Here is a 23,986-nt window from a genome sequence, read left to right on the forward strand (position 1 = left end):
ATGCCCACTGACCCTCCTGGCTTGTCTGCACCTCCCATTTCCTTCACCACCCACATTTCCCTCCACAACCCCATCCTGGCTCCTGTGAGTGGGTTCATCCCACCACACTGACCTTTCCCTGCTCCCAGGAGGATTTTTCTCCTTGTCTGAGCACAGGGAAGAAGGCAGGGCAGTGTTTGGGCATCACCCTCTGGTGTCAGTGTCCCACTGCACTGTGTCTGCACTCAGGATCCTCCTGGGGCAGGGAAAGCAGCATCCACTGCACCCCTTCTCCAGTCCATCCCTTCTCCAATTCACCCCTTCTCCAACCCTTGCTCCAATTCATCCCTTCTCCAACCCATCCCTCTCCCATCCCCTGCAAGCCAGACCTCCCAGCACACCCCCTGGGCAGCAGCTTTGCCCACCAGGTACAAAGAGCCACGTTTCTCCTGTTGTTCTTGCTGCAGATGGTCCCTGCTCCAGTCTTGGCCTGGGCTGGCACTGACACCCTCCCACAGCCTGTGCCAGCCCAGTCCTGGGCACCCAGCCAGGACAGGACAGCACCAAATGGAAACTCAGCCTTGGCAAAGCCAGGCAGAGCCTCAGCTCCTGCCTGCCCTGGCAGAGGTGCTGCTGCTCCTCATTTTTATCTCATTTCTTCAGCCCAGCATGGCCAGGAGCCTCTCCAAGGCCTCAGAGTGAAGGGCAGGAGCAGATGAACTCTCCCCAGGCTGCCTGTCCTGCTCCAATGGAAAGCAGTGCACAAACCAGGCAGACCTGGAAGGTTTCTGCAAAGCAGGCAGCCAAGGGTTTGGAGGTTCAGCCCTCACCAGCAGGAACTCAGGGGTGGCTGATATGACACAAGCAGGCTGAGCAGGGACCCCCCACTCCTCCAGCCTGAGTTACTGCAGATGGGTTTGCCCAGAGGAGCAGCCAGAAAAGAAAATGGGTGAGTAAAAATGAAAAACACTTCTTTTTTTTGCACATTAGCATTTAAATATTTATGGAAATCCCTGCAGACAAGGAGAAGAAAAGGAAAATTCAAAGAGTAATAAATAAGTCAATGCTCCAAGGTGTGGCTGGTGGAGCTTTGGAGAGTGTGGTAACAAAAAATAATAATGGTTGTAATAAATATATTAGAGCAGATCCCTCTGCTCCCTGCAGCCCCTGAGGGACAATCAAACCTTAGCAAAAGGCAGAATCACCTCTTCTTTTCCATGCAGTGACCTGGGACCTTGGGCACTGCCAGGGATCCAGAGGCTGCTCTGGGCACCTGTGCCAGGGCCTGCCCACCCTCACAGGGAACCATTCCTGCCTAAATCCCTGACATGGGATGGAATTGACCAAGATGGGATGGGAGGAATGATCCCCAGCAGCCAGGGGCTGGTGCCAGGCTCTCCCTCCGGGCTGTGGGAGCAGCACTGCTGCAGCAGAGCAGCCACAGAACAAAAGGGAAGGGCTGGATTTTGGAGCTGCAGGTGCCTGCTGTTCCCACTGCCTCTCAGCTGGGGAGCAATTGCTCCGTGCCTCTGGAAAGGAGCCTCAGTGCAGCAGAGGTTCTCAAAGAAGGGAAGCGTTGGCATCCAAGATGTTTGATACGACGAGAGCAGAGCTTCAGAGAGTAAACAAATTCTGTGCCAAAAGCTGCTCTCATTTACAGCTACAAAAATCCCAAGTCACTCTGAGCTGCTGAAAACATCAGTTTCACCAGCAGCCAGGGAAACAGAATCACAGAATCAGGGAATCACGGAATGCTTTGGGTTGGAAGGGACCTTAAAGCTCATCCAGTTCCACCCTACCCATGTGCTGGTGACCCCAAGGCCTCCAGTAGCCAGGCAAACCTGGAAATACTGGAATGGAAATAGCCTGGAGATACTGAATCCTCAAGGAGAAGGAATAAATACTCAAGCAGGAAGGAGAAAAAGGGAATTCTCTCTCCAAAGTGCTCTGAGTGTGTGTAAGGAGCCTCTGGGGGTGATAAAGGCTGATATACCAGAAAATATTCCATCTTTATGTGTTTAATTTTAGAAACACTTCTTAAATTAGGGCTGGGTGGAAAGGGGAGCCTGGTCTGGCTTCTGCTCCTGCCCCTTCCTACAGCAGCGCGTTTGGGGTCCCCCTGGCGTTTTTGGGGTGTCCTTCCCTGGCATTTGTGGGAAGGAGGGTCCCAAAGGCAGCAGCTGAGTGCTGCCCTGCCACCCCAGCCCAGAGCTGACCCCTGGCAGGAGCTGCTCCATCCCCTGGGATCTCACATCATTCCAGCACATTGCAATTAGGGAATCATCTCTGTAAAAATAGAATTTGCATTAGCTGGATTTGTGAGTAGGAAAGCCACTGCAAACAAACAGAAAACCTGCAGATTAAGATGCTAATTAGATGCATTTCTATTTATAATCTGCCTTGATCAGCCTCAAGTATTTTCTCTTTCAGGTGTCTGTGCTCCACCCACGGATGTGAGCAATTCCCCTGGCAGGGAAACACCTGCTGCTCCCTGGGGACAGCCAAGCATGGGGAAAAGGCTGAGCCAGGGGCACAGGGCTGCATCCTGCTCCTGCTCCTCAGGGCACAGCCCCAGAGCAGGCAGGAGCTGGGGGTGACCTGCCCAGGGCCTTTCCTACAAACAGCACACAGCTCTGTGCTGGGAACTGCAGGAGGCTTTGCCTTTCCCACCAGAAGGGGTGGGAATCACAGATTCATGGAATTAGCTGGAAAAGATCTTTAAGATCATCAAGTCCAACCATCAGCCCTGCACCACCACCATGGGCACCACTAACCATGTCCCCCTGTGTCACATCTATGTTTTTCCAACACTTTCTGGGATGGGGACTCCACCATTGCCCTTTCCACAGAATTTCCCCCATCTCCACCCTAAACCTTCTCCAAGGCCATTTTGTTTCATCCTGTCCCTTGTTTCCCCCCCTGGCTGTCCCCTCCTGGCAGGAGCTGTGCAGAGCCCCAAGGTCCCCCCTGATCCCCCTTTTCTCCAGGCTGAGCCCCTTCCCAGCTCCCTCAGCCCCTCCTGCTGCTCCAGTCATGATGGGAGGGTTGGATTCGATGGCATTGAAAGGTCCTCCCTCCCCCAAAGTATTCCATGATTGTGTGGAATGTGCAGGGGCCAGGCTGGGAATGGCAGGGATCTGCAGCTGGTGTCAGCTGAGTCTGAAAACGACACAGGGACAGCAGGAGGTGACTGAGACCAGGCAGAGGCACTGGGATCGTCCCCTGCACTGGGACTCAGGGCTGCATGTTCCAATTTTGGAGCCAGCTGGGAATTCAGGGCTGAGTGGGATGCTCCCAGCTCAGCCAGGGCTTGTCCTTGGTGCTTGGATTTGTAATCACAGTGGAAAAACAACTTCTTTTTGTTGTTGGGTTTTGTTTGTTTTGTTTTGTTTTCCCTGGAGTTCCTCCTTCACTGCAGAACATCCAGAAGGAATAAAGAAACACCAGGTCCACTCTGTTGTCCCTCTAAAGCCTTACCAACAGGATATGAGAAGTGTTTTGGGCATGGGATTTATTACTGATGGGGTTCAGGGGCATTTGTGACCTGGGCAGAAGGATCCAGCAAAAATTCACTGATAAACCAAGATGTAACAATGTGAAAAACAGCTCCAAGGTTGTGGGGGTTTTCGAAATGCAGCTCAAAGAAAGAAATTTAAAAGATATGAGTCATCATTCTGCAGTGTGCATCAAACAAGTTAAATAACTCTTACTTTCTTAACGACATATTAATCAAAGTGCATTGATTCTTGAATCAGATTCTACTCCCAACAAGCTCTCTATCTTCTCCATCCTGATGCATGCATTAAGAGAGTTTTATTCTGACAGATACAATATAGCAATCAATAAAATCTTATTATATGGAGCAGGGATACATGGATTTGTTGCAGGATTTATGCACTACTTTCAAACCCGGTGCTATTTCATGTCTCAGCCTTAACCTGTAATTGAAAATAAATCTCCCTGAATACACCAGATTCTAATTTTCTGGATCTGTGGGCAAATGTGAATGGAAGCTGCCCTTCCCTGGGGGAGCAGGCTGCTCTCAGGCCCTGTGGCTGCCCGGGGAGCACGGCAGGACTGGCAGATTTGGGCACCATGGTGGGCACCCAGCACGCTCCCAAACCCTCCTGTGCTTCCAAAGCCACCTGGCAGTGGGGACAACACAGCCTGGCAGTGCCAGGGGGGCATGGAAGGGCTGGGATGGATGGATGGATGGATGGATGGATGGATGGATGGATGGATGGATGGATGGATGGATGGATGGATGGATGGATGGATGATGGATGGATGGATGGATGGATGGATGGATGGATGGAATGGATGGATGGATGATGGATGGATGGATGGATGATGGATGGATGGATGGATGGGATGGATGGATGGATGGAGATGGATGGATGAGGATGGATGGATGGATGATGATGGATGGATGGAGATGGCATGGATGGATGGATGGATGATGATGATGGGGGATGGATGGATGGATGGATGGATGGATGGATGGATGGAATGGATGGATGGATGGATGGATGGATGGATGGATGATGGATGGATGGATGGATGGATGGATGGATGGATGGATGGATGGATGGATGGAGGGATAGATGGATATCAGGATGACCATGGAAGCTGCTGTTTCTCTGCTGCTTTCCTCCAATTCCCAAGTTTTGGGAACTGGATCATGGTTCACAGGATTTTGCTCACAGGATCATGGAATGGTTTGGGTTGGAGGGGACCTTAAAGACCACCCAGGTCCACCCCCTGCCATGGGCAGGGACACCTTTCACTGTCCCAGGTTTCTCCAAAACCTTGCCTTGGGCACTTCCAGGGAACCAGGAGCAGTTACAGCTTCTCTGGGCATCCTGTGCCAGGGCCTCATCCTAAAAAACCTCTTCCTTCCCTCTTTTCCCCTCTCAGGAGCAGGTGAGGGTCTGAGGCTGCCTCTCACCTGGCAGGGCCTGGCACAGCTGGGCAGGCTCAGCAGGGACAGCAGCCAGATGCCCACAGGCGTTTTTCCTCTGGGCTCAGCTCGGCCTCAGAGGGCTCGGTGCCACTTGGATGGATGACAGCAGGTGGAAACCCAGCAGTCTCCCTGGAAATGGCTGGAGGGGACTTTGATCTCAGCAGCTCTGTCAACAGCGTTAATACAATAAAAATAATCAAATTCACTCGGATGGAAATGAGAGATGGAGGGATCAGCAGCCAGCAGCACAAATCCCAGGGAATAAAGAGGATGGGAGCAACAGCACATCCCCTCTGCACCACCAGGAGTTCAGAGGCTTCTCAGAAGAGCCATGACCTTGAATTCATCAATCACTGGGCTTTTTTCCCCCCTTTTTTTTGGGCGGGGCTTGGAGCAACCTGGTCTAGTGGAAGGTGTCCTTGTTCACGGGACAGGATGAGCTTAAAGGTCTCTGCCCATCCAATCCACTCCATAACTCTGTGAAAGCCCAGCCCTGAGGGACCTGGCCACCACCTGCAGCCTGCAGGTCACTGCTGGGGACACCACCAGGGTCAGCAGTGAGCAGCAGGCTGGCACAGAGTCAGGAAAGCCATGGCTGGGGCTTTGGGAACACCCTGTGCTGCCATTCAGCCTCACCTGTAAAACACTCACCTGGATGACCTGGAAGTGGCACACACAGGGAATTACAGCCTGGATTCACCTCTGCTGGATCCTGCCAGTATGGTTTTGGCTCCAGGGTAACCAGTTTGTGCTTAATGGGGATAATTCACCCTCCAGATCCAATCCCTGTGACAGGACACAACCCCTTTCATTCCCTCAGGGGTTTTTTACCACCACAGGACATTTGCCACCTCTGAGTGATCTCCAGAGGCTGCTGATGAGGCTGGGGCAGGCAGGGTGAGGACGGGGCCATGGGATTGCTCCTGGCACTGCTGAATAAATGAGGCTTGGGAAAAACCCAGTCCCAGTGACCTGATATCCAGGAGAGATGGAGCAGAAGAGGGAAGGAAGGGAAGGAAGGCAGAGTGGGGGTAGGGATGGAGAAGGGAGTTCAAACCTCCCACCTGAAGGAAGGGGGACATCAGGGAGGTCACCTGCCTGCTCAGGGGGTTGTCCAAGCCCCCCCTGACCCACCCTGAACCCCCCACTCCTGCCACTGCTCCCCTCCCTTGTTTCCAGCCCTGAGCTTTGCTCGGCTGGCGAAAGGGTTAAGTTTAATTTATACTGATTTCTATTTAATATCATTCTCTCCCCGTAGGAGCCGGCAGCTGTGAGCTGATTGTAGTCCCTCATTATGCAGTCTGTATCACTAATGGCCTGTGACAAAGGCATGCCATCTTCCCGGCCTTACCCCCGAGAGCCAATTAAACACACATACTCCCTTCCTGTTTGCGGCGCATTACAATGAAATTAAACTGAATTTCAAAATCATTTTCTCCTAAAGACATCTCTTTGCAATAATTAATGCACGCTATTCCTTTGCAGCTGAAATATTCATCAGGAGTGTTGACTAAAAAAATTTTTGAAGCTGATTGCCCTGCACCCCACGTGAGGGCTGGCGATGCTCCGGTCCCAGCCCGCGGTGCCCGCCTGGCCTGGGGACTCGAGGTGACACTGCTGGCAGAGTGAGCTCTGCTTCGGGAGAACAATTAGAATAAATCACAGCTTCTCCAGGAACCAGCAATAAATCAGGTTACACAGGAGGCATCAGAAACCCAGCCTGACTGCTGCCACCACAGCACTGCTAACACACGGTAAAGAGGGGAATGGGGAAATCAGAGAATCCCAGAATCACTGAGGCTGGAAAAGACCTCCAAGGTCATCAAGTCCAACCTGTGACTGATCCCCACTGTGTCACCCATCCCAGAGCACTGAGTGCCACATCCAGGACTTCCCTGGATACCTCCAGGGATGGGGACTGCAGCAGCTCCCTGGGCAGCCCCTGCCAATGAACAGCCCTTCCCATTATGAAATTCCTGCTGATATCCCACCTGAGCCTCCCCTGGCACAGCCTGAGGCCATTTCCTCAAATCACTGGAAGCCTGGAAGTGGAACCCAACCCCCACCTGGCCGCACCCTCCTCTCAGGGGGCTCTAGTTGGTGGTTAATGATTCTGAGACACAATCCCTGTGTAAATTGAGACAAATCCCACCTGTCTGCAAAGCTGAATTCGCAGGAAAACATTAAGCAGTGGTATTATAGAGCAAAGGACCCCAAACAGCCCCCATCACTCGGTGACTCACCATGGCCGAGGCTGGCATGGAAGCACATCCAGCCTGCACTGCCAGCTCTCTCCAAGCCCTCCCAGCCACCCCGAGCTGCTGTCCCTGTCCCTGTCCCTGTGCCAAGGCACTGTTCCCGCTGCTGTCCCTGTCCCTGTGCTGTCCCTGTCCCCGTACCTGTCCGGAACCATCCGTCGGGCGTGAAGGCGTCCGCGCTCTCCTTGGGTCGGTTCCAGTACTCGCGGAACACCGAGGGCCCCTTCACCTGCAGCTCCCCCTCCTGTCCCTCCAGGCCCGGCGTCACCTAGGACAGGCACACGGTCAGTGCAGCTCCCGTCACCTGTCCCCAGGGTCACACTGCTCTGGCTGCCCTGCATGACTCCAGACCTTGGCATGGAGTCACAAACACCTGTGCCATCCATTTTAGCCCATGGAAACAATTCCCAACTTTGTGTGAGGATTTACAAGCCACAAGAGTTTGAGTAGAACGATAGTGAATTTGTCACAGGGTGAAAAAGTAGAATTTTGAGGTTTTAGAATGGGGGTTCAAGAGGAGGAACCAAAATGGAGGAATCTGGGTGTGTCCTGTCCTTCTTGTCCTCCATCTTCTGCTGTGATGATTTTTGGATTGATTTAGACAGACTGTCTAACATAGGTGATAGGTATTGGAAAATTATTATAAATAAAGTACAGGTAGTTCTTAGTACAAAAATCCAACACCACCCCAAGGGCAGGGACTGTGCCACAACCCGACCTGCCGGACAGATCTCAGCAGGTCAGAGAAAGAATGGAATAGATTAAGAGAAAATAAACAACCTTGAAAAGCAGAACTGAGGAATCTCGACTTCTTTAGTCGTGGGGCTGGGAAAAAAGAGATTTTCTAATACCTTGGGGGTCATTTCAACCACAGAAACTCGAGACCCCAGCAGCATGTCAGGCAGCATGCAGGGTGACACACAGGAGCCACACCATGGGCTCTTCCAGCCCTGGCCAAGCTCCACCACACCCTGCCCACCTGCAGGACCTCTCTCCTCAGGTGGAAAGGCTCATCCAGGTGTTTTTGATTTCCAAAGCACTGGCAATGAACATCTGTGTTATAGGAAAACATGGATTGCCATCCTGGAACTTCCAGCTGCTGGGAGAGAGATCACACATGCAGAAGTGCAGGAAATACTCTTGGGGATGGGATGGTCCTTTCTGAGCCCTTCCAGGGACCCAGGGGCAGCCAGAGCTTCTCACAGCCAGGAATTCCTTCCCAATCTCCCATCTAACCCATTCTCTGTCAGTTGAAATCCACAACCAAGGTGTGCAAAGGCACTGCTGGGATGGCAGGGTGCTGTGGGATGTGCCTGCACACACTGCTCCATGGAGAACAGCTCAGGAACAGGAATTCCAAGCCCCTTTCCCAGCCACTTTGTACTTGAGCTGCTGCAATGGCCAGGATCCATCTGGGACCCCAAAACTCAGCAGTGCCAGCAACAGGGCCACAAGGGAAAGCTGTAATAGCAGTGCTGGAGCGCCAGGCAGTCCCAGGGCAGGGCAGGCTCTGCAGCCTCTGATGGAAACAAAGCTTCCCTAATGGAAAACGCTTAGAAAACTGCTTCCTAGGCATCATTTTAAAGTATTTCCTTCCTGATGTCCTGTCCTGGAGGATGGGGTGACAAGGGGACCTCTGCACACACAGCCCAGGCTTCCAGAGCCCTGGCTGGGGGATCAATTCCCTGCCTGGAAGATGCTGCAGGAAAGAAAAGTCCTTAATGCCAGTGAGGAATTTTGCTGAGTGATGGCAGAGTGGGGATGGTGCTGGGTGAGTTCTCCCCAGGGATCTGAAAGATGGAGCTGAAGCCCAGACTATCCATGAGGTCTGGAGGGCCTGGAGCAAAATTCCACACCTGCAGCAGCAAAGGGCACAAAGGATCCGAAAAAGGGCACAAAGAGGCACAAAAAAGGGCACAATGGGCACGAAGGGCACAAGAGGCACAAAGCCTCCATGGACAAGAGTGGCAGGGACATGGTGGGTGGCACTGAGGGACCAGCAAGGCTGGCTTCAGGGCTCTTACAGGCAGTGTGGAGTTTTATGGTGCAGCTCTTTCTTCTCACTCCTTTTCCTGACGTTCCAGCTGTGGCATCACACAGCAAGCAGCTTCCTGAGCAGTGTCCTGGTGTTCAGGCCACTTCCCACTCCCCAGAAGGGCTGGGGAGGGGATGGCAGAGCTGAGAACCTGCAAACAGTTCCCTGAACTTCACCTACACATCCTGCCAGGCTCTGGCTGCTTCTTGTCAGCCCTGAGCATGAGAGCAGCTGTAAATCTGTCTGCTCCAAACCCCTCCAGCCCCATCCTGCCCAGGATTCCACAGTGCCAGGTACCTGCAGAGCCCCAGGGATCAATCCCGCCCTGATTTACCTGCACAGTGCCATGTCTGGTGTGAATCAAGCCTTGAACCCGCTCCAAATTCCCTGTCATATCAACTCCAACTTTGGCAGCGGCTCAAGCCACATCTTATCTCGAGCAGAGCCCCTTGGCAGCAGGCACCTCCTTGTTGTGTAATTTAATGATGTTATGGCTGGCTTGCACACAGTAAAACGGAGGGGCCGTGACGTTACCTTAATAGGATTTTGCTTGCTGCCCTCAGAGTGTCACCAGCATGGCACAGGGGGCACAGACAGCCCCAGTGTGGCACAGACAGCCCCAGCATGGCACAGGGGCACAGACAGCCCCAGTGTGGCACAGACAGCCCCAGCACTGCTCCCACCATGGCACAGGGGCACAGACAGCCCCAGTGTGGCACAGACAGCCCCAGCCCTGCTCCCAGCCTGGCACAGGGGCACAGACAGCCCCAGTGTGGCACATACAGCCTATGCACTGCTCCCACCATGGCACAGGGGCACAGACAGCCCCAGTGTGGCACAGGCAGCCCCAGCACTGCTCCCAGCCTGGCACAGAGGCACAGACAGCTCCAGTGTGGCACAGACAGCCCCAGCACTGCTCCCAGCCTGGCACAGGGCACAGACAGCCCCATGTGCGCACATACTTAGCTATGCACTGCTCCCACCATGCACAGGGGCCAGACAGCCCCACATGGCACATATGCCCCAGCCCTGCTCCCAGCGTGGCACAGGGGCACAGACAGCCCCAGTGTGGCACAGACAGCCCCAGCACTGCTCCCAGCGTGGCACAGGGGCACAGACAGCCCCAGCATGGCACAGGGGCACAGACAGAGCCAGCACGGCTCCCACCATGGCACAGGGGCACAGACAGCCCCAGCCCTGCTCCCACCATGGCACAGGGGCACAGACAGCCCCAGTGTGGCACAGACAGCCCCAGCCCTGCTCCCAGCATGGCACAGGGGCACAGACAGCCCCAGCGTGGCACAGACAGCCCCAGCCCTGCTCCCAGCCTGGCACAGGGGCACAGACAGCTCCAGCACTGCTCCCAATGAGGCACAGGCAGCCCCAGCACTGCTCCCCAACAGCAGCAACTCAAATTGCAGGTTCATGGCATTCATCTCCTGCCAGCTGACCCCTCTGCAGTGCCAGGTACACCGTGCTGGCTGGCTCTGGCAGCAGGGATGGCACACACAGCTGGGGTTTCCTTTCTCCCCCCAGCCCTGGTGGCTCCTGCTGTTCCAGCACGGCTCGATGGCACCAGCAGCTGCTGGAGGCATCCCATTGCTGAGTGCACCATCTCCCCCTCTCCCAGGGCCATATTTTAATGCATTCCAGCAAGTTTAACAGCCAGGCACAGCGTGGCCCTGGAGGTTGTTAGAGAGCTCCCTGCTCCAAAGGCAGTGGAGCTGGACCAGCCGGCTGGCGAGATAAGATTCCATTTTCCACGCATGGAAATAAAAGGTTGTAATAAATCCTTTGAAGGCCTAAATCTGGGTGATTAGAAAATGCATATTTCCCCTCTCCCCGTTGCCATTTTACCTCTCTATTAGGAGGGTGGTGTGTAAAGGGCTGGGAACCCTGGCTGGCACAGGCCTGGGTTGTTGAGGGGCCGTTTATTCGTTTGTTTGTTCGTTTGTTCCCTGCGGTCTCTGCCCCACCAGGAGCTGCAGCTCGGAGCTCTAACGGATCTCATGGAATTAGGGAAGGCTCAGAGCTGCCTGTCCCTCTCTGGGAAGCAGGGAAGGCACGGTGGATTCCTGAGCAGAAACATGTGGGACACACAGAGGGGAAGCTGGAGGGTGAGGTTTGAGGAGGTCAGAGCGTGTTCTTGGGCTGGGCATTGGGAGGAAAACAGACTTTTAGGAGAAAAACCAAATACCTTCAGGCTGCAAACAGGTTTTAGAGAGATCCACTTAAACCCTACCAGATGCCTCCTTTCCCCTTCACCTCCCACATACTCACAGAGCCATGGAAGTGTCTGGGTTGGAAGGATTTCAAAGTTTATCCAGTCCCACCATGGGCAGGGACACCTTCCCCTACCCCAGGGTGCTCCAAGCCCTGTCCAGCCTGGCCTTGGGCACTGCCAGGGATCCAGGGGCAGCCACAGCTGCTCTGGGCACCTGTGCCAGGGCCTCACATCCTCACAGAGAAGGATTTCTCCCTGATATCCCATCTAAGCCTGCCTCTTTTCAGTTTAAAGCCATTCCCTGTGTCCTGTCCCTCCATCCCTTATCTCCAGTCCCTCTCCAGCTCTCCTGGAGCCCCTCTAGGCCCTGAAAGGGGCTCTGAGCTCTCCCTGGATCCTTCTCCTGCACAGGGACCTGAAGTTGGTTTTGCTGAACCTCTTTCTTGGGGGAGAACCAAAGGCTGTGGATCAGAGCATCATCTCTCAGCAGGGACCTCAAAAAGGACCTTGTAACTCCATGCAGCAAAAGCATTTTGACTTGTGGGGAGGAAAGAAATGCTTCTGCAGCCCTGCCTCCTCCCTGCTGCGCTGCTCAGCTTGGAAGTGCTTGGCATTTTTCCCCACCTTGTAAATAAATGATTACTGTGATCAAAATAATTAAGCAACTGAGCCCTAAAGTGACTAATAGAAGCCAATAATTTATGTATGTGAGGTTTATGGAAGTGACAGAGCCCTTTTACCTCTTCTGCCAGAGAAGTCACTTCTTCCTGGGGTTTGCTGAGCTTTTTTAACATACCAGAGCACAGGAAATGATACAACAAAGCCTGAAGGACTGACCCAGCTCTGTCCTGCACCCAAGACAGGCTCCTCACTCCCTCCAGACACCTCCCTGTCCCCTCCAAGGCTTTGGTGGCCCAGAGCCTGTCCCAGAATCCCAGGATCACTGAGGCTGGAAAAGAGCTTCAGGATCATTGAGCCCAAGCTGTGCCCAATGCCCACCTTGTCCCCAGCACTGAGTGCCACCTCCAGGGATGGGGGCTCCAACCCTCCCTGGGGAAGGTTGAAAACCTTTTCCATGAAGGAATTCCTGCTGCTGTCCACCCTGAGCCTCCCCTGGCACAGCTTGAAGCTGTTTCCCCTTGTCCTGTCCCTGTTCCCTGGAGCAGAGCCTGACACACCCTGGCTGTCCCCTCCTGTCAGGAGCTGTCCAGAGCCACAAGGTGCCCCCTGAGCCTCCTTTTCTCCAGGCTGAGCACAGCATCCAACAGCTCCAGGCCTGGCCCAGACTCTGCTTTTCCAGACCCCACCACAGGCAGGCCTGGTGTGGGAAGTGAGGATGTGCTCACCTGCCTCCTGCAGGATGCTGGGGATAATAACCTGCTCACCAGTGCCTCTAATCACCATTCCCAGGGCCACACTGCAATGGATGTCCTAGGACTGGGAGGTGTGTTAGAGCATTACCAAACTCCCAGGCAATCTGAACTTTCCTAATTAAAGATTCCCTGCTAAGCTGCCTGGTTTTGCAGAGGCATTATGGTTCCTTGGAGCTCCGTGTCCTGCAGCATCCACACGAGCCTGGCAGGAGGCAATTCAGACACAGAACAATTTTCCTCCTGCTGGAAAAAGGCAGATTTCTGCTCCTCAGGGACACAGCACACAGAGAGCAAGGAAAAAATAAAACCCCAACCAAAAAACCCCAAGCTCAGGCTGTAATCTGCGAGGCCACATTTCACATCTGTTTTTGCAATGTTAACTTTTATAAAAGGGCTGGGAATAACACAATCCATTTACTTTTCATTTTGGAGAGTTATAAATTTAAAAGCAAGGCTGGTGCACAGTGGAGCTGGAACACTGAAACTTATTTTCAAACAACCCAACCCTCTACTTACAGCAAACGTTGCTCCACTGAAAACAAAAGTGATTGTCTATATTTTTAGGCAATACTGAATTTTTTAGGTTCCCAGCCTGATCAGCTCCAGATGATCCCAAAAGCATGACAGAAAACGAGCCAAGTTTGGGAAAGGTCACACAGGTTTGAACAGTGTAATAATAAAATAATCACAGAGTGAAAATGTAGATTTTAGGATTTTTGGTATGGGGGGTTATGGGGACAAGATGGAGGAATCTGGCCGTGTCCAGCCTTTCTCCTTCTTCTTCTTGTTCTCCATTTTCTGCAGTGATGTTGGCACTTTGGGTTGGTTTGGAGTAGAAGTGCACTGTCTAACACAGGTGATAGGTATTGGGAATTCAGTGTAAATATGTTATACGTAGTTTGTAGTATAAAAGGACAACACAGAGTGCCTGTGGCTGCCCTGCTGAGCAGATCTCAGCTGGGCAGAAAGGAAATTTTATAGATAAAATTAATAAACAACCTCAAGACCAAAAAGTGAAGAGTCCAGACTCGTTCTTCAGCTGCGCGGGCCGAAGCAGAGAAATCCTGCACATCTCGAGGGTGCTGTGACAAAGGTGAGCTCAAAGGAAACTCTTGTGGAAAGAGGGCTCCTCTTGGCAGATATAAATACATCAGAGAATGGAATCGATGCATGAGTTGAGTGAGGAACAGCATGTGATCAATGAGGAGCAGCTAAAATGTTTATACAGGAACAAAAGCAGCCTGGGCAAGGAAATATTCTCCTGGAATCAGGGCTGTCCCTGTGATGGGAAGAGTTTTCAGCTGAGAAACAACAGGACATGATGCTACTGCAACCTCTGCCTCTATTTCACTACCAGGAAGAAATAAAACAGAGCTATGGCCACAAATTAAAAATAAAACCCAAACCAGAGGGCAGACAGAAAGAAGGAAGGAGATATAAATACATCTGAGAATGGAATCAATGCCTGAGTTGAGTAAGGAACAGCATGTGATCAATGAGAAGCAGCTAAAATGTTTATACAGGAACAAAAGCAGCCTGGGCAACAAAGTGGAGACTCTTGAATTACTTGGTCAGGACACAAAACAGGATCCTGAGGAGATGAGAGAAATATGGCAAAAAAAAAGAAAATAACTGGAACACACACAAGTGCAGTGTCCAGCACTGAGAGGGCTCTGGAAGGAGCTGAGGCAAATGGAAAATGGGAATAAATGCAGAGTGTTTTTATCAAAGGTGGATTGTGCCAGAAATCCTGAGGGCTGGGGTTGCAGAGAGAAGAAAAGCTGCAGATCTAATCCAGACTGCCTTCAATACAACAACACATTCCCCACACTGCCTGACGGGAGGGATCATGGAGCTGAGGGAAAGCTCCTCATGGGAGATGGGATGGGGTAAATTCACCATCCAGGTACCAACACATGAGGATGGGATGGAGCAGGGACAAGAAAAGCAGTGAAAAACTGGAGGAGAGCTGCTCTGGAGGTGCAGGAGCACTGAGGACAAGGAATGAACGGGTCCAGGCTGAGGTGTGGATGGGATGGGACAGGAACAATCCAGGTGTTCCTTCAGTTGTTCCTGTGGGACAGGCAGGGCCAGGTGCCACATCCTGCCCATCCTGGGCATTCTCAGGAGTGCCAGGCACGGGGGGCACGTGCCCATCCCTGGGCATTCTCAGGAGTGCCAGGCACAGGGGGCACATGCCCATCTCTGGCCTCTGCAGAAGAGCAGCTACAGCCTCACCAGCTGTGCTGGGATTCCTGAATGGGTGAGGAGAATCCCACAGGGATACCCAAGTCAGCCAGGGGGTGCCCAGTCCTCCAAAACAACCCTGGCAGCTCAGTGGGCACCACCCCAGGGGCTCTGAAGAGATCTGGGATGATCAGAGCGAGGTGGAGCCGCTCCTGGTCCCCTCCATGGGGACACCAACAGCCAAGAGCTGCATCACAAGCACGGGGGACAGAGGCAGCTGCCCCCAGCCCCACCGAGGCTCTGGCAAGCAGCAGGGCTGGGAGCAGATGGCACAGCCACGGGGGGCACGGGAGGAGGGGACAGAGATGCTGGTGGCTTTCGGGAGGGAGGGACAGCCACGGCCGAGCCCGCTCCCGTCCAGCACGACAGCTTGCATATGGATAAACGAGCTAATGACAACCTTTGGAAGGGGGGGAAGGCCGTGGCACAGCGTCCTCCTGCTGCCAGCTCCTGCCTGTGTCCCCACGCTCCCTCTGCAGCCCCGGCGAGGAAATTGCTGCCCGTGAAAGCCCTGGCTGCAGCCCTGGCTACAGCTGGGGAGCCATTCAGCTATTGATAGCCCCCCTTTGTCAGCACCAGGGCTGGGCTTTGGTGAGAGACAGCAATTTGGGAAAGATGAAAAAGAAAAAAGAAAAAAAAGAGAAATCCAACAAAAATGACAACCCCAAAAAAGCCAACAAACAAACAAGGGGAGAAGGAGAGAGACAATACCCGACAGCTTGCAGGGTTTCCAGGCCTCTGCCAGCTGGGAAGCTGAGCGTATGAAATATGCATTGCACCGAACAAAGCAAACTGAAACGCTCAGAGCTGGAGAGCTGTAACCCTTTCCTGGGCGCCACAGCCACAGGGACAGCTGCCAAAAATCCAGGGGGAAACAGCCCATGGGATGCAGCACCCCAGGCTGTGGGTAAGGATCACTGAGCCTGAAGGGTCAGATGGGCCCAGCAGGCAGCTGGCTAAGGAAGGTGGGGAGCTGAGAACTGCTCTGGATGCCAGTGGCTCCACTGTGGGATGACTCAGGGCAGTGCTGTCCCTCACACCCACTCCCACACCTCTCCTCCCAGTGATATTGGAGGAGAAGCCTTTCTCCCAGGGCTCCCAGGGCAGCATCTCTGCAGGGAATTGCTCTGCATCCCACACTCCTGCACAGGCTGGAGGTGGGGACACAGTCAGGGCTGTGACACCAATGGCACTGTCACTGCTGCCCTCGCTGGCCTGTCACAGGTGTCCCCAGGCTGCTGGAGCAGAGGGGATGGGTCAGGCTGGTCACAACACCCAGAGGAAGCAGCACAGGACAGGCTGAAACCCTGAACAAACGGGATGAACGGAGCACAAGGCTCCTGAGAGGAGACTGAAGGACTGAAGGAAAGGAATCCAAAAGAAATCTCCAATCAAGGGATGGGAGAAAATGCAGGGCAGAACAGAGATGCAGCAAACTTTCAGCTAAGTAGATTATTGATCTTCAGGGTGTGCCAGGAACCAGCTTTGCAAATTGCAGCGGTGCCCTGCTGCAGGCTCAGGCAGAGCAGGAACACTCCCCAGCTCCTGCCACCCACAGCCTGCCTCCTCCTCCTCCTCCTCCTGTTTGGATGGCACATGGAAAGGGTCAGACGGTGTTGGTGGGGAAGGAGCAGCTCGGATAACGCTGGCAGAGGTGGGGCAGGAGCAGGAGCACAGCCCAAGGCGGGCGGGGAGGGCGCTGACCCTGCGAGCTCCGCACACAATTCCTTGGCAAGGGCAGTGCTCTCTGCTCCCTGCTGGCTGTCAGGAGGGCTCTGCAGGCACAGCCGAGCTGTGAACGCCTCCCAGATTGCCCTGAGGGTGCCTCAGCCCCGGCACAGACATCACCTGCTCACAGGAGCCCGGGGAGAAGAGATGGCTCAGAGGGCAATTCCTGCCGGGGTGCTCAGCATCCCCCTGGATCAGCCCCATGGTGCTTGAATCATGGAATCATGGAATATCCTGGGCTGGGAGGGACCATAGGGATCATCAATCCAACCAATCCTGCACAGACCCCCCAACAATCCCACCCTGGGCATCCCTGGAGCATTGTCCAAACTCTCCTGGAGCTGTGGCAGCCTCGGGGCTGTGCCCATTCCCAGTGCCAGCACCCTCTGGGGGAAGAACCTTTCCCTGATATCCAACCTAAACATCCCTGGCACAGCTCCAGCCATTCCCTGGGCCCTGTCCCTGCTCACCAGAGGGAAGAAATCAGTACCTGCCCCTCTGCTGTCTCACATGAGGATGTTGAAGACCCCTGAGGTCTCCCCTCAGTCTCCTCCACGATAAGGCTCAGAGCCCTCCTGTGAGAAAGGCGAGGAAAGATTTGTTCATCCTTCTCAGAGGAGGCAAGGGAAAGGCCAGGGGGTTATCTGGTGACACCAGCCAGCTCCTCCCATCCCTGGGGCAGCCCCTGTGCCGAGGAGGAGCTGGCTTTAACCAAGCCGGGCCTTTCCCGGACTGCTGGGGCGTGAGGAGCGCTCGGACTGTCAGATCCGCCCGGTTTTAAATAAATTCCACTGACGTTGTGTCCCCTGACATGAATTATTAACCAAGCATGATGCACACAGCGCCAGCAGCAACGGCTGGGGCGGGCACTGAGCAGGTGAGGCTCTGCCTGGCACCGCAGGTGTGAGGCACAGGAATTCCAGCATCCCTGGTGGCAGAGGTGTTGTCACCAAGGCTGCCACCTGGTCACGCCAGGGACAGTCACACTCCGTGCCCAGGGCACACAAACCCCAAACTCCTGGCATCTCCACGCAGCCATCTGTGCCAACACATGCTGGGAGCAGGGACTGTTTTTCCCACCTTGTGACAGTCCCAGGGACAGAGGCAGCTGGCTCTGCTCTGCTCCTGGAAATGTTGTGGATGTCCTGGAGGTACCCAGCCAGCCACTGTCTCCTAGGGTGGCCTGAACAGATGGGACCATTGCTCTCCCTTCAGCTCCCAGTTAAACTGGGACAAGAGGAATGGTGGGTGACATGGGGACAGCTTTTCCGAGAGGAACCAACCCATGAGCCAATGCCCAGAGGCAAATTACCACCTCCCCACACCCTCCCCTGCTGATGACTTGAGAATTCACCAGAACATTCAAAAGGTCCCCGGGGGAGAGCCTGACGGAAAGTGAACCATCAGCAAGGGGCAGGGAGCCAAGGCCAGCGCTGGTGGGAGCTCCTGCAAGAATGTGAGCCCTGGGTATGGGCCACACTGGGGGCTGCAGGTGGGAAATCACCAGGAAAAAGGGCAATTCCTGTGCCCCCAGAATAAACCCAAGCAGCCTGAAGCCAGAGGAAAGAGGAGAGTTATGTGAACCCCAGCTCTGTGAAGCCCTGGGGAGGTGCTGGGCTTCCAGCACCACACACTGATCATCTGGGCTCCCCCTCTCCGGTCACTCAGTGCAATGAGAAGGGAGGGGAAGGAGTGCTGAGCAGAAAAAATAACATTTCATATTTTTTCCTCTCATAATTCAGTAGAACAACATCCACATTTCATCCTGGAAGGAGCTGCACTTTGGGGATTCTCGTGTCTGAGACCTAATTTGTAAAGTGCCCAGGGATCCCTGAGGGGAAAAAAGCATTAGAGGATCATTATTAAAAGGGACACGTTATATTTCATGTCTCAGTTCCACACAAGTGGAAAAAAAAGGCCAAGAGCAAACTCTGGGATCAGAGGACAAACCTGTGAAATATAACACACATTGAGGAAGTGACAAAAACAGGACATGGGGACCCTCCTGCTTTGCCCACTGCTCGGCCACGCCACAGCAGTGACACAGAGCAAAGAGCAGCAAAGAGGTTTTTTTTAATAAAAGCCACAATCTGTGGTGCCTCCCAGCTGTCCCCTGGGCTGCTTTACAAGTCTGGGGCGGATCCAGCTCTTACAGCATCAGAACACAAAACACAACCTGAGCACAGCCCACCCACGGGGCTGCCTGTGGCCCTGCTGGCTCCTCCACCTGCCACCAGATAATTCAGACAAAAAAAGATTTTCCTGAGCCTCTCAGCAGTGCTTACACCAGCAGTGCCTCTGCCACAGCCCTTTCAAACCCTCAGCCTGTAGGTGGCTGGATGAGAAGCCATTTCCCAGGGGAATGAGCAAAGGAACCTGTTTCAGGTTGAATCTCACGCCTGCCTGTGTCCCACCCACACAGTGTCACTGCTGGGGTCACCCCTGTCACACACTGCATTTATCTGCTCAGCCAAGCCCAGGCATCAGCAGGGATGGATGTGCCAGAGCAGCACAACACCCACAGCGAGGGTGTGGAGGGGAGGGGGCAGGAATGCAGACCCTGCTCAGCCACTTCTGTGGCAAGGGACAGCCTGGACCTCGGGCTGGGGCTGCTGCTGCAGCAGGGAACACTCAGCACCCTGGGGTAGAATATGATTCCCATCCCAGATGTCTGACCTCTGGCACACCACAACTGTGTGCAGGCATCACGTGGAGCTCAGCACAGAGCTTGACTTCCACGGAAACCTGATGGGTTTCCCCCAGTGCTGTTTCAAAATGAGTGCAACCACCAAGGCCAGCAGTCCTGCCCTTCCAAGCACAGAATCATGGAATGGTTTGGGTTGGGAGGGACCTTAAAGCTTGTCTTGTTCCGTGGGCAGGGACCTTCCACTAGACCGGGTCTTCAGAGTGAAACAGAATATGTTTATATCGGATATTGGGAAGGAATTCTTGCCTGTGAGGATGGTGAGACCCTGGCACAGGTGCCCAGAGCAGCTGTGGCTGCTCCTGGATCCCTGGCAGTGCCCAAGGCCAGGTTGGACACTGGGGCTTGGAGCACCCTGGCCTATTGGGAGGTGTCCCTGCCATGGCAGGGGTGGGACTGGATGGGCTTTAAGGTCCCTTCCAACCCTGTCCATTCCATGACTGCATGGACAGCACTTGTCCATCCATAAAGCACCACAGCTACAGGAACCCAGCAACGAAGTACAACAAACTCTGTCACTGAGTTCTGGGAGCAGGAGCAGCATAATCCTTGGGCTTTCAGAGGCTGGGAAGGACAGACCTTTCCCTGAGAGCAGACCTTGTCAAGGTGAAGCAGTGGAGAAGGAGGAGGCAGTACCTGTGTGCTGTTCTCATCGCCCTGGGCGTGGATGCTGTAGGAGCGGGCGCCGCCGCTCAGGGTCTCGCTGGCGATGCGCACGGCCACGCCGGGCAGGGGGGTGCCCACAGAACCTGGGGGGACAGAGCATGGAAAATGGGAGTGTTGGAATCCAGGACATCCCTCTGGCTGCCCTGCACTGCCAAACCCCTGCCAGGGGGTGCTGAGACCCTGGCACAGAGCCCAAGACACTTATGACCCATGGAGCAAATTACCAACCTTATATGAGGATCTGCAAGCCACGACAGTTTAAGTAGAATGATAGGGAATTTGTCACGGGGTGAAAAAGAGATTGTTGGGGTTTTTAGAATGGGGTTCAGGGGGCAAGATGGAGGGATCTGGTGTGTCCAGCCTTTCTCCTTCTTCTTCTTGGCCTCCATCTTCTGCTGTGATGTTGGCACTTTTAAATTGGTTTAGAGTAGAAGCTCACTGTCTAACACAGGTGATAGGTATTGGGCAGTAATTGTAAATATTGTACATGTAGTTTTTAGTATAAAAAGATAACACCACCCTGGGGGAGGCAGAGTGCCTCTGACTGTCTCAGCTGGACAGGAGAAAGAATTTTACAGATAAGGAACAATAAACAACCTTGAGACTGAGAAATGAAGAGCTCTGCCTCCTTCTTTGAGCACTGGGCTGGGAAAAGAAACTTTCTAACACATTTTGGGGTCACTGTGAGCAGCTAGAGTCCTGAGAGGGGCCCAGCAGGGAAAGCACACAGCCAGGGATGCAAACAGCATCTCTAGCAATGAGATTTGCTGTGCTGGCCTAAAGGATTCCTATCTGGGGGTGTCCCTTGAGGAAGGGGTGATCCCACCGTGTGTCAGCAGCAGGCAGTGTGGGAATACCTCTGAAGGTGTCTCCAGCCCTCAAGAGACTCTCTTGGCCACTCTTTGAAGAAATCTGCACCTCTTCAGAGCTCAGGAATGAAGCTGTTTCCTTTTTTGGTTTTTTGTTTTTGTTTTTTTTTAAAGAAAAAAAAGAAAGGCACCACAAAAGCTACACAAAGCTGTGAAAAGAGAGAGCACAGCAATCACTCTGCTCCTCTACAGCCTGCACCTGACAGGGGAGGCAAAGGCTTAACAGCTGAGAATTGCCAGGGATTATCTCAGTTTTAGGAGACATCAATCGACTGGATAGAAAACATCACAGGAGAAAAGCAGGGATCAAAACCACCCCGTTCTTGCACAGGTCTCAGTTTCAAAGCCAAGGAGCTGACACAGTGTCACAACCACCACTGCTGAGCTCCAAGCTGTGTCTGGGACCCAGAGCTCCCCAACCTGCAGCTTTCCCACCCCTTGGGAAAGTTCAGGGCCTGTTTGTGCTGGGGAGCACCTGAGAGCTCAGCAGAGAGGGCAGCTCTGTTCTGTGACCTGTGGGATGGGCAGCAGATCTCAGCAGGTCTCACTTGGCCTCCCAATGGCACGAGATGGCTCCTGATGGGGCCTGTGACCTTCATCCCCTGGGAGCAGGGAGAGGGACAGCAGCTCACAGCAGCCTGTGGCTCAGCAGGACTGGACAGGAGTGAGTTTCAGCTGGAGAAGGACTTTTCACAAGGGCCTGGAGTAGCAGGACAAGGGGGAATGGCTTCCCACAACCAGAGAGCAGGGTCAGATGGGATATCAGGGAGAAATTCTTCCCTGGGAGGGTGCTGAGGCCCTGGCACAGGTGCCCAGAGCAGCTGTGGCTGCCCCTGGATCCCTGGCAGTGCCCAAGGCCAGGTTGGACAGGGTTGGGAGCAACCTGAGCTAGTGAAAGGTGTCCCTGCCCAGGGCAGGGGGGATGGAACAAGATGAGCTGAAGGATCCCTTCCAAACCAAACCATTCTGTGATTCCATAAATTGGTAACGGTGCTCTTTAAAGCATGATCATTTTTTCCACTGAAGTGCCTCCAGTTGATGCTTTCCAGGTCTGCCAGGATCACCTTGACACTGGGAATTCCCTAGAGCAGGGAGTGCAGAACCTGTCTGCCTCACACTTCAGGCATTTGGGTTGGAGTGGCATTTTCCCTGTCCTGCTCCCCCTCTCCTGTTGAAGCCCTGGAGATCTGCTATCCGTGACATCATGATTGTGTCTGCTACACTGGTCAGTTGCCATGGAAATGGATATGTCGTCGTAGCCCAGATTTATGGCATCCCTGCAGGATCAGCCAGGAGCAGATGGGCTATGAGGGAGTGAGATTTTATTGCAGCAAAACTACCCGAACAATTAGCAAATCTGGCTGGAAATAAACACAAAGCGACGTGGCAGCCCCGTGATCCGTGTCAGCTCTGCTCAGAACTGCCTTTGGCACTCTGGTCAGACAGCACAGCCACGTCCTCCCCTCAGCACCAGCACCCCTGGGCTGCTCCCAGCTCCAGGCCACACACTGCCAGCAATCAGAGACACAGGGCTGCAGCAGGCCAAGGAGGGAGCACGAGGCAGAAGTGCCCTGAGGTACAATGTCGAGGTATTTATGGAATCAGAGAATCACAGAAGTTGGATCCCACAAGGATCATCAAGTCCAGCTCCTGGCTCTGCACAGGACAACCCTAAAAATCACACCATATGTGTTATAAACAATCCTGCACCTGCTATGGCAGGCTCCAAGAGGCCTCAAAGCAAGTAACAAGTCACAGAAAACACCCTCAGTGTTGCATGGAAGGTTGCTGGAGCCACCTTCTAGACTTCTGTGGGAACAGTTCCTCCAGGGTGAAAAACTGTGTGTGAACAGACTCCAATCTGCCCACAAAACATGGCACGTCTGTGGGCAGGCACCAGTCCTGGAAAACTCATGGAGGGAGCAGAAACCAATGCAAGGAACTGCCAGGGGCTCTCACAGACTTGGAATTTTTCAAATCAAGATGAGCCAGGTGCCTTCCTGGAAGATGCTCCTTCCCTGGATGCAAGCTGCTGACCTCAACATGGAGATGGGCAGTGATTCATGGGCAGCAGGACCCCAGGATTAGTGCCCACTGCTGGCCCCAGCCCTTGGCAATGAGACACCAAAGATGAGCACAGGGCTGGCACAGAGGAGGTGGCATGTTCCCCACACAGTGTTTCAGATCACAGTTACTAACACAGCCCCACCAGTTCCTCTCCTGCTTGGCTAAAATAAAACCAGCATGTACAACAAGTCCCTGGTGGAGAGCTGCTTCCTTATGTTTCTGTCTGGAGAAGCTTTTCTGGTGTTTAGGAAAAGTGACAAACTTTGAAATCAACATCTGTAAAGGCTGAAAAAGCCCCCACCATTGATTAGAGCTCCACCAACCTGCCAGGATTAATAGAATTTGTGCAAAAACAATGACTGGAGCTTCCCAGGTGTCAAAACACACCCTGTGCCAACTCCAACAGGTCAGCAGAAATTTGGGCTTGTTCCCAAAGGAGCAGCCCCAAAGGTCCTGCCTTCATCAAGCCACAGTTGGGGTGATCACAAGGGGCCAACACTCTGCACTGGCTTCCTTTTGTCCCCAGCCATAATCCTGAGGGGAAACTGGGGAGAAATCTCTGCTTCTCCCCTCTGCACCCCTGCAATGTGCAGGCTCCTGGATGCTCAGCAATGCTGGCCCTTCCTTTTCCCCCAGCCATAATCCTGAGGGGAAACTGGGGAGAAATCTCTGCTCCTTTCCCTCTGCATCCCTGCAATGTGCAGACTCCTGGATGCTCAGCAATGATGGCCCTTCCTTTTTCCTCCCCGGCCATAATCCTGAGGGGAAACTGGGGAGAAATCTCTGCTCCTTTCCCTCTGCACCCCTGCAATGTGCAGACTCCTGGATGCTCAGCAATGCTGGCACTTCCATTAGTCCCCAGCCATAATCCTG

General features: G+C 53.7%; 1 protein-coding gene across 4 annotated transcripts in view; it reads right to left on the reverse strand.

The window, feature by feature from the left end:
* Positions 1-23,986, reverse strand: part of ACSF3 (acyl-CoA synthetase family member 3) — a 53,294-nt gene that overhangs the window by 10,279 nt on the left and 19,029 nt on the right. For all 4 annotated transcript variants that reach the window (XM_064723547.1, XM_064723548.1, XM_064723549.1 and 1 more), the window contains 2 exons: positions 20,148-20,260; positions 7,342-7,468 (listed from right to left, as the gene is read on the reverse strand). In XM_064723547.1, coding sequence (XP_064579617.1) covers positions 7,342-7,468; positions 20,148-20,260 — 240 coding nt within the window. The remainder of the gene's footprint in view (positions 1-7,341; positions 7,469-20,147; positions 20,261-23,986) is intronic.

The sequence above is a fragment of the Zonotrichia leucophrys genome, chromosome 11, assembly GCF_028769735.1.
Source record: "Zonotrichia leucophrys gambelii isolate GWCS_2022_RI chromosome 11, RI_Zleu_2.0, whole genome shotgun sequence".
NCBI classification, from domain to species: domain Eukaryota; kingdom Metazoa; phylum Chordata; class Aves; order Passeriformes; family Passerellidae; genus Zonotrichia; species Zonotrichia leucophrys.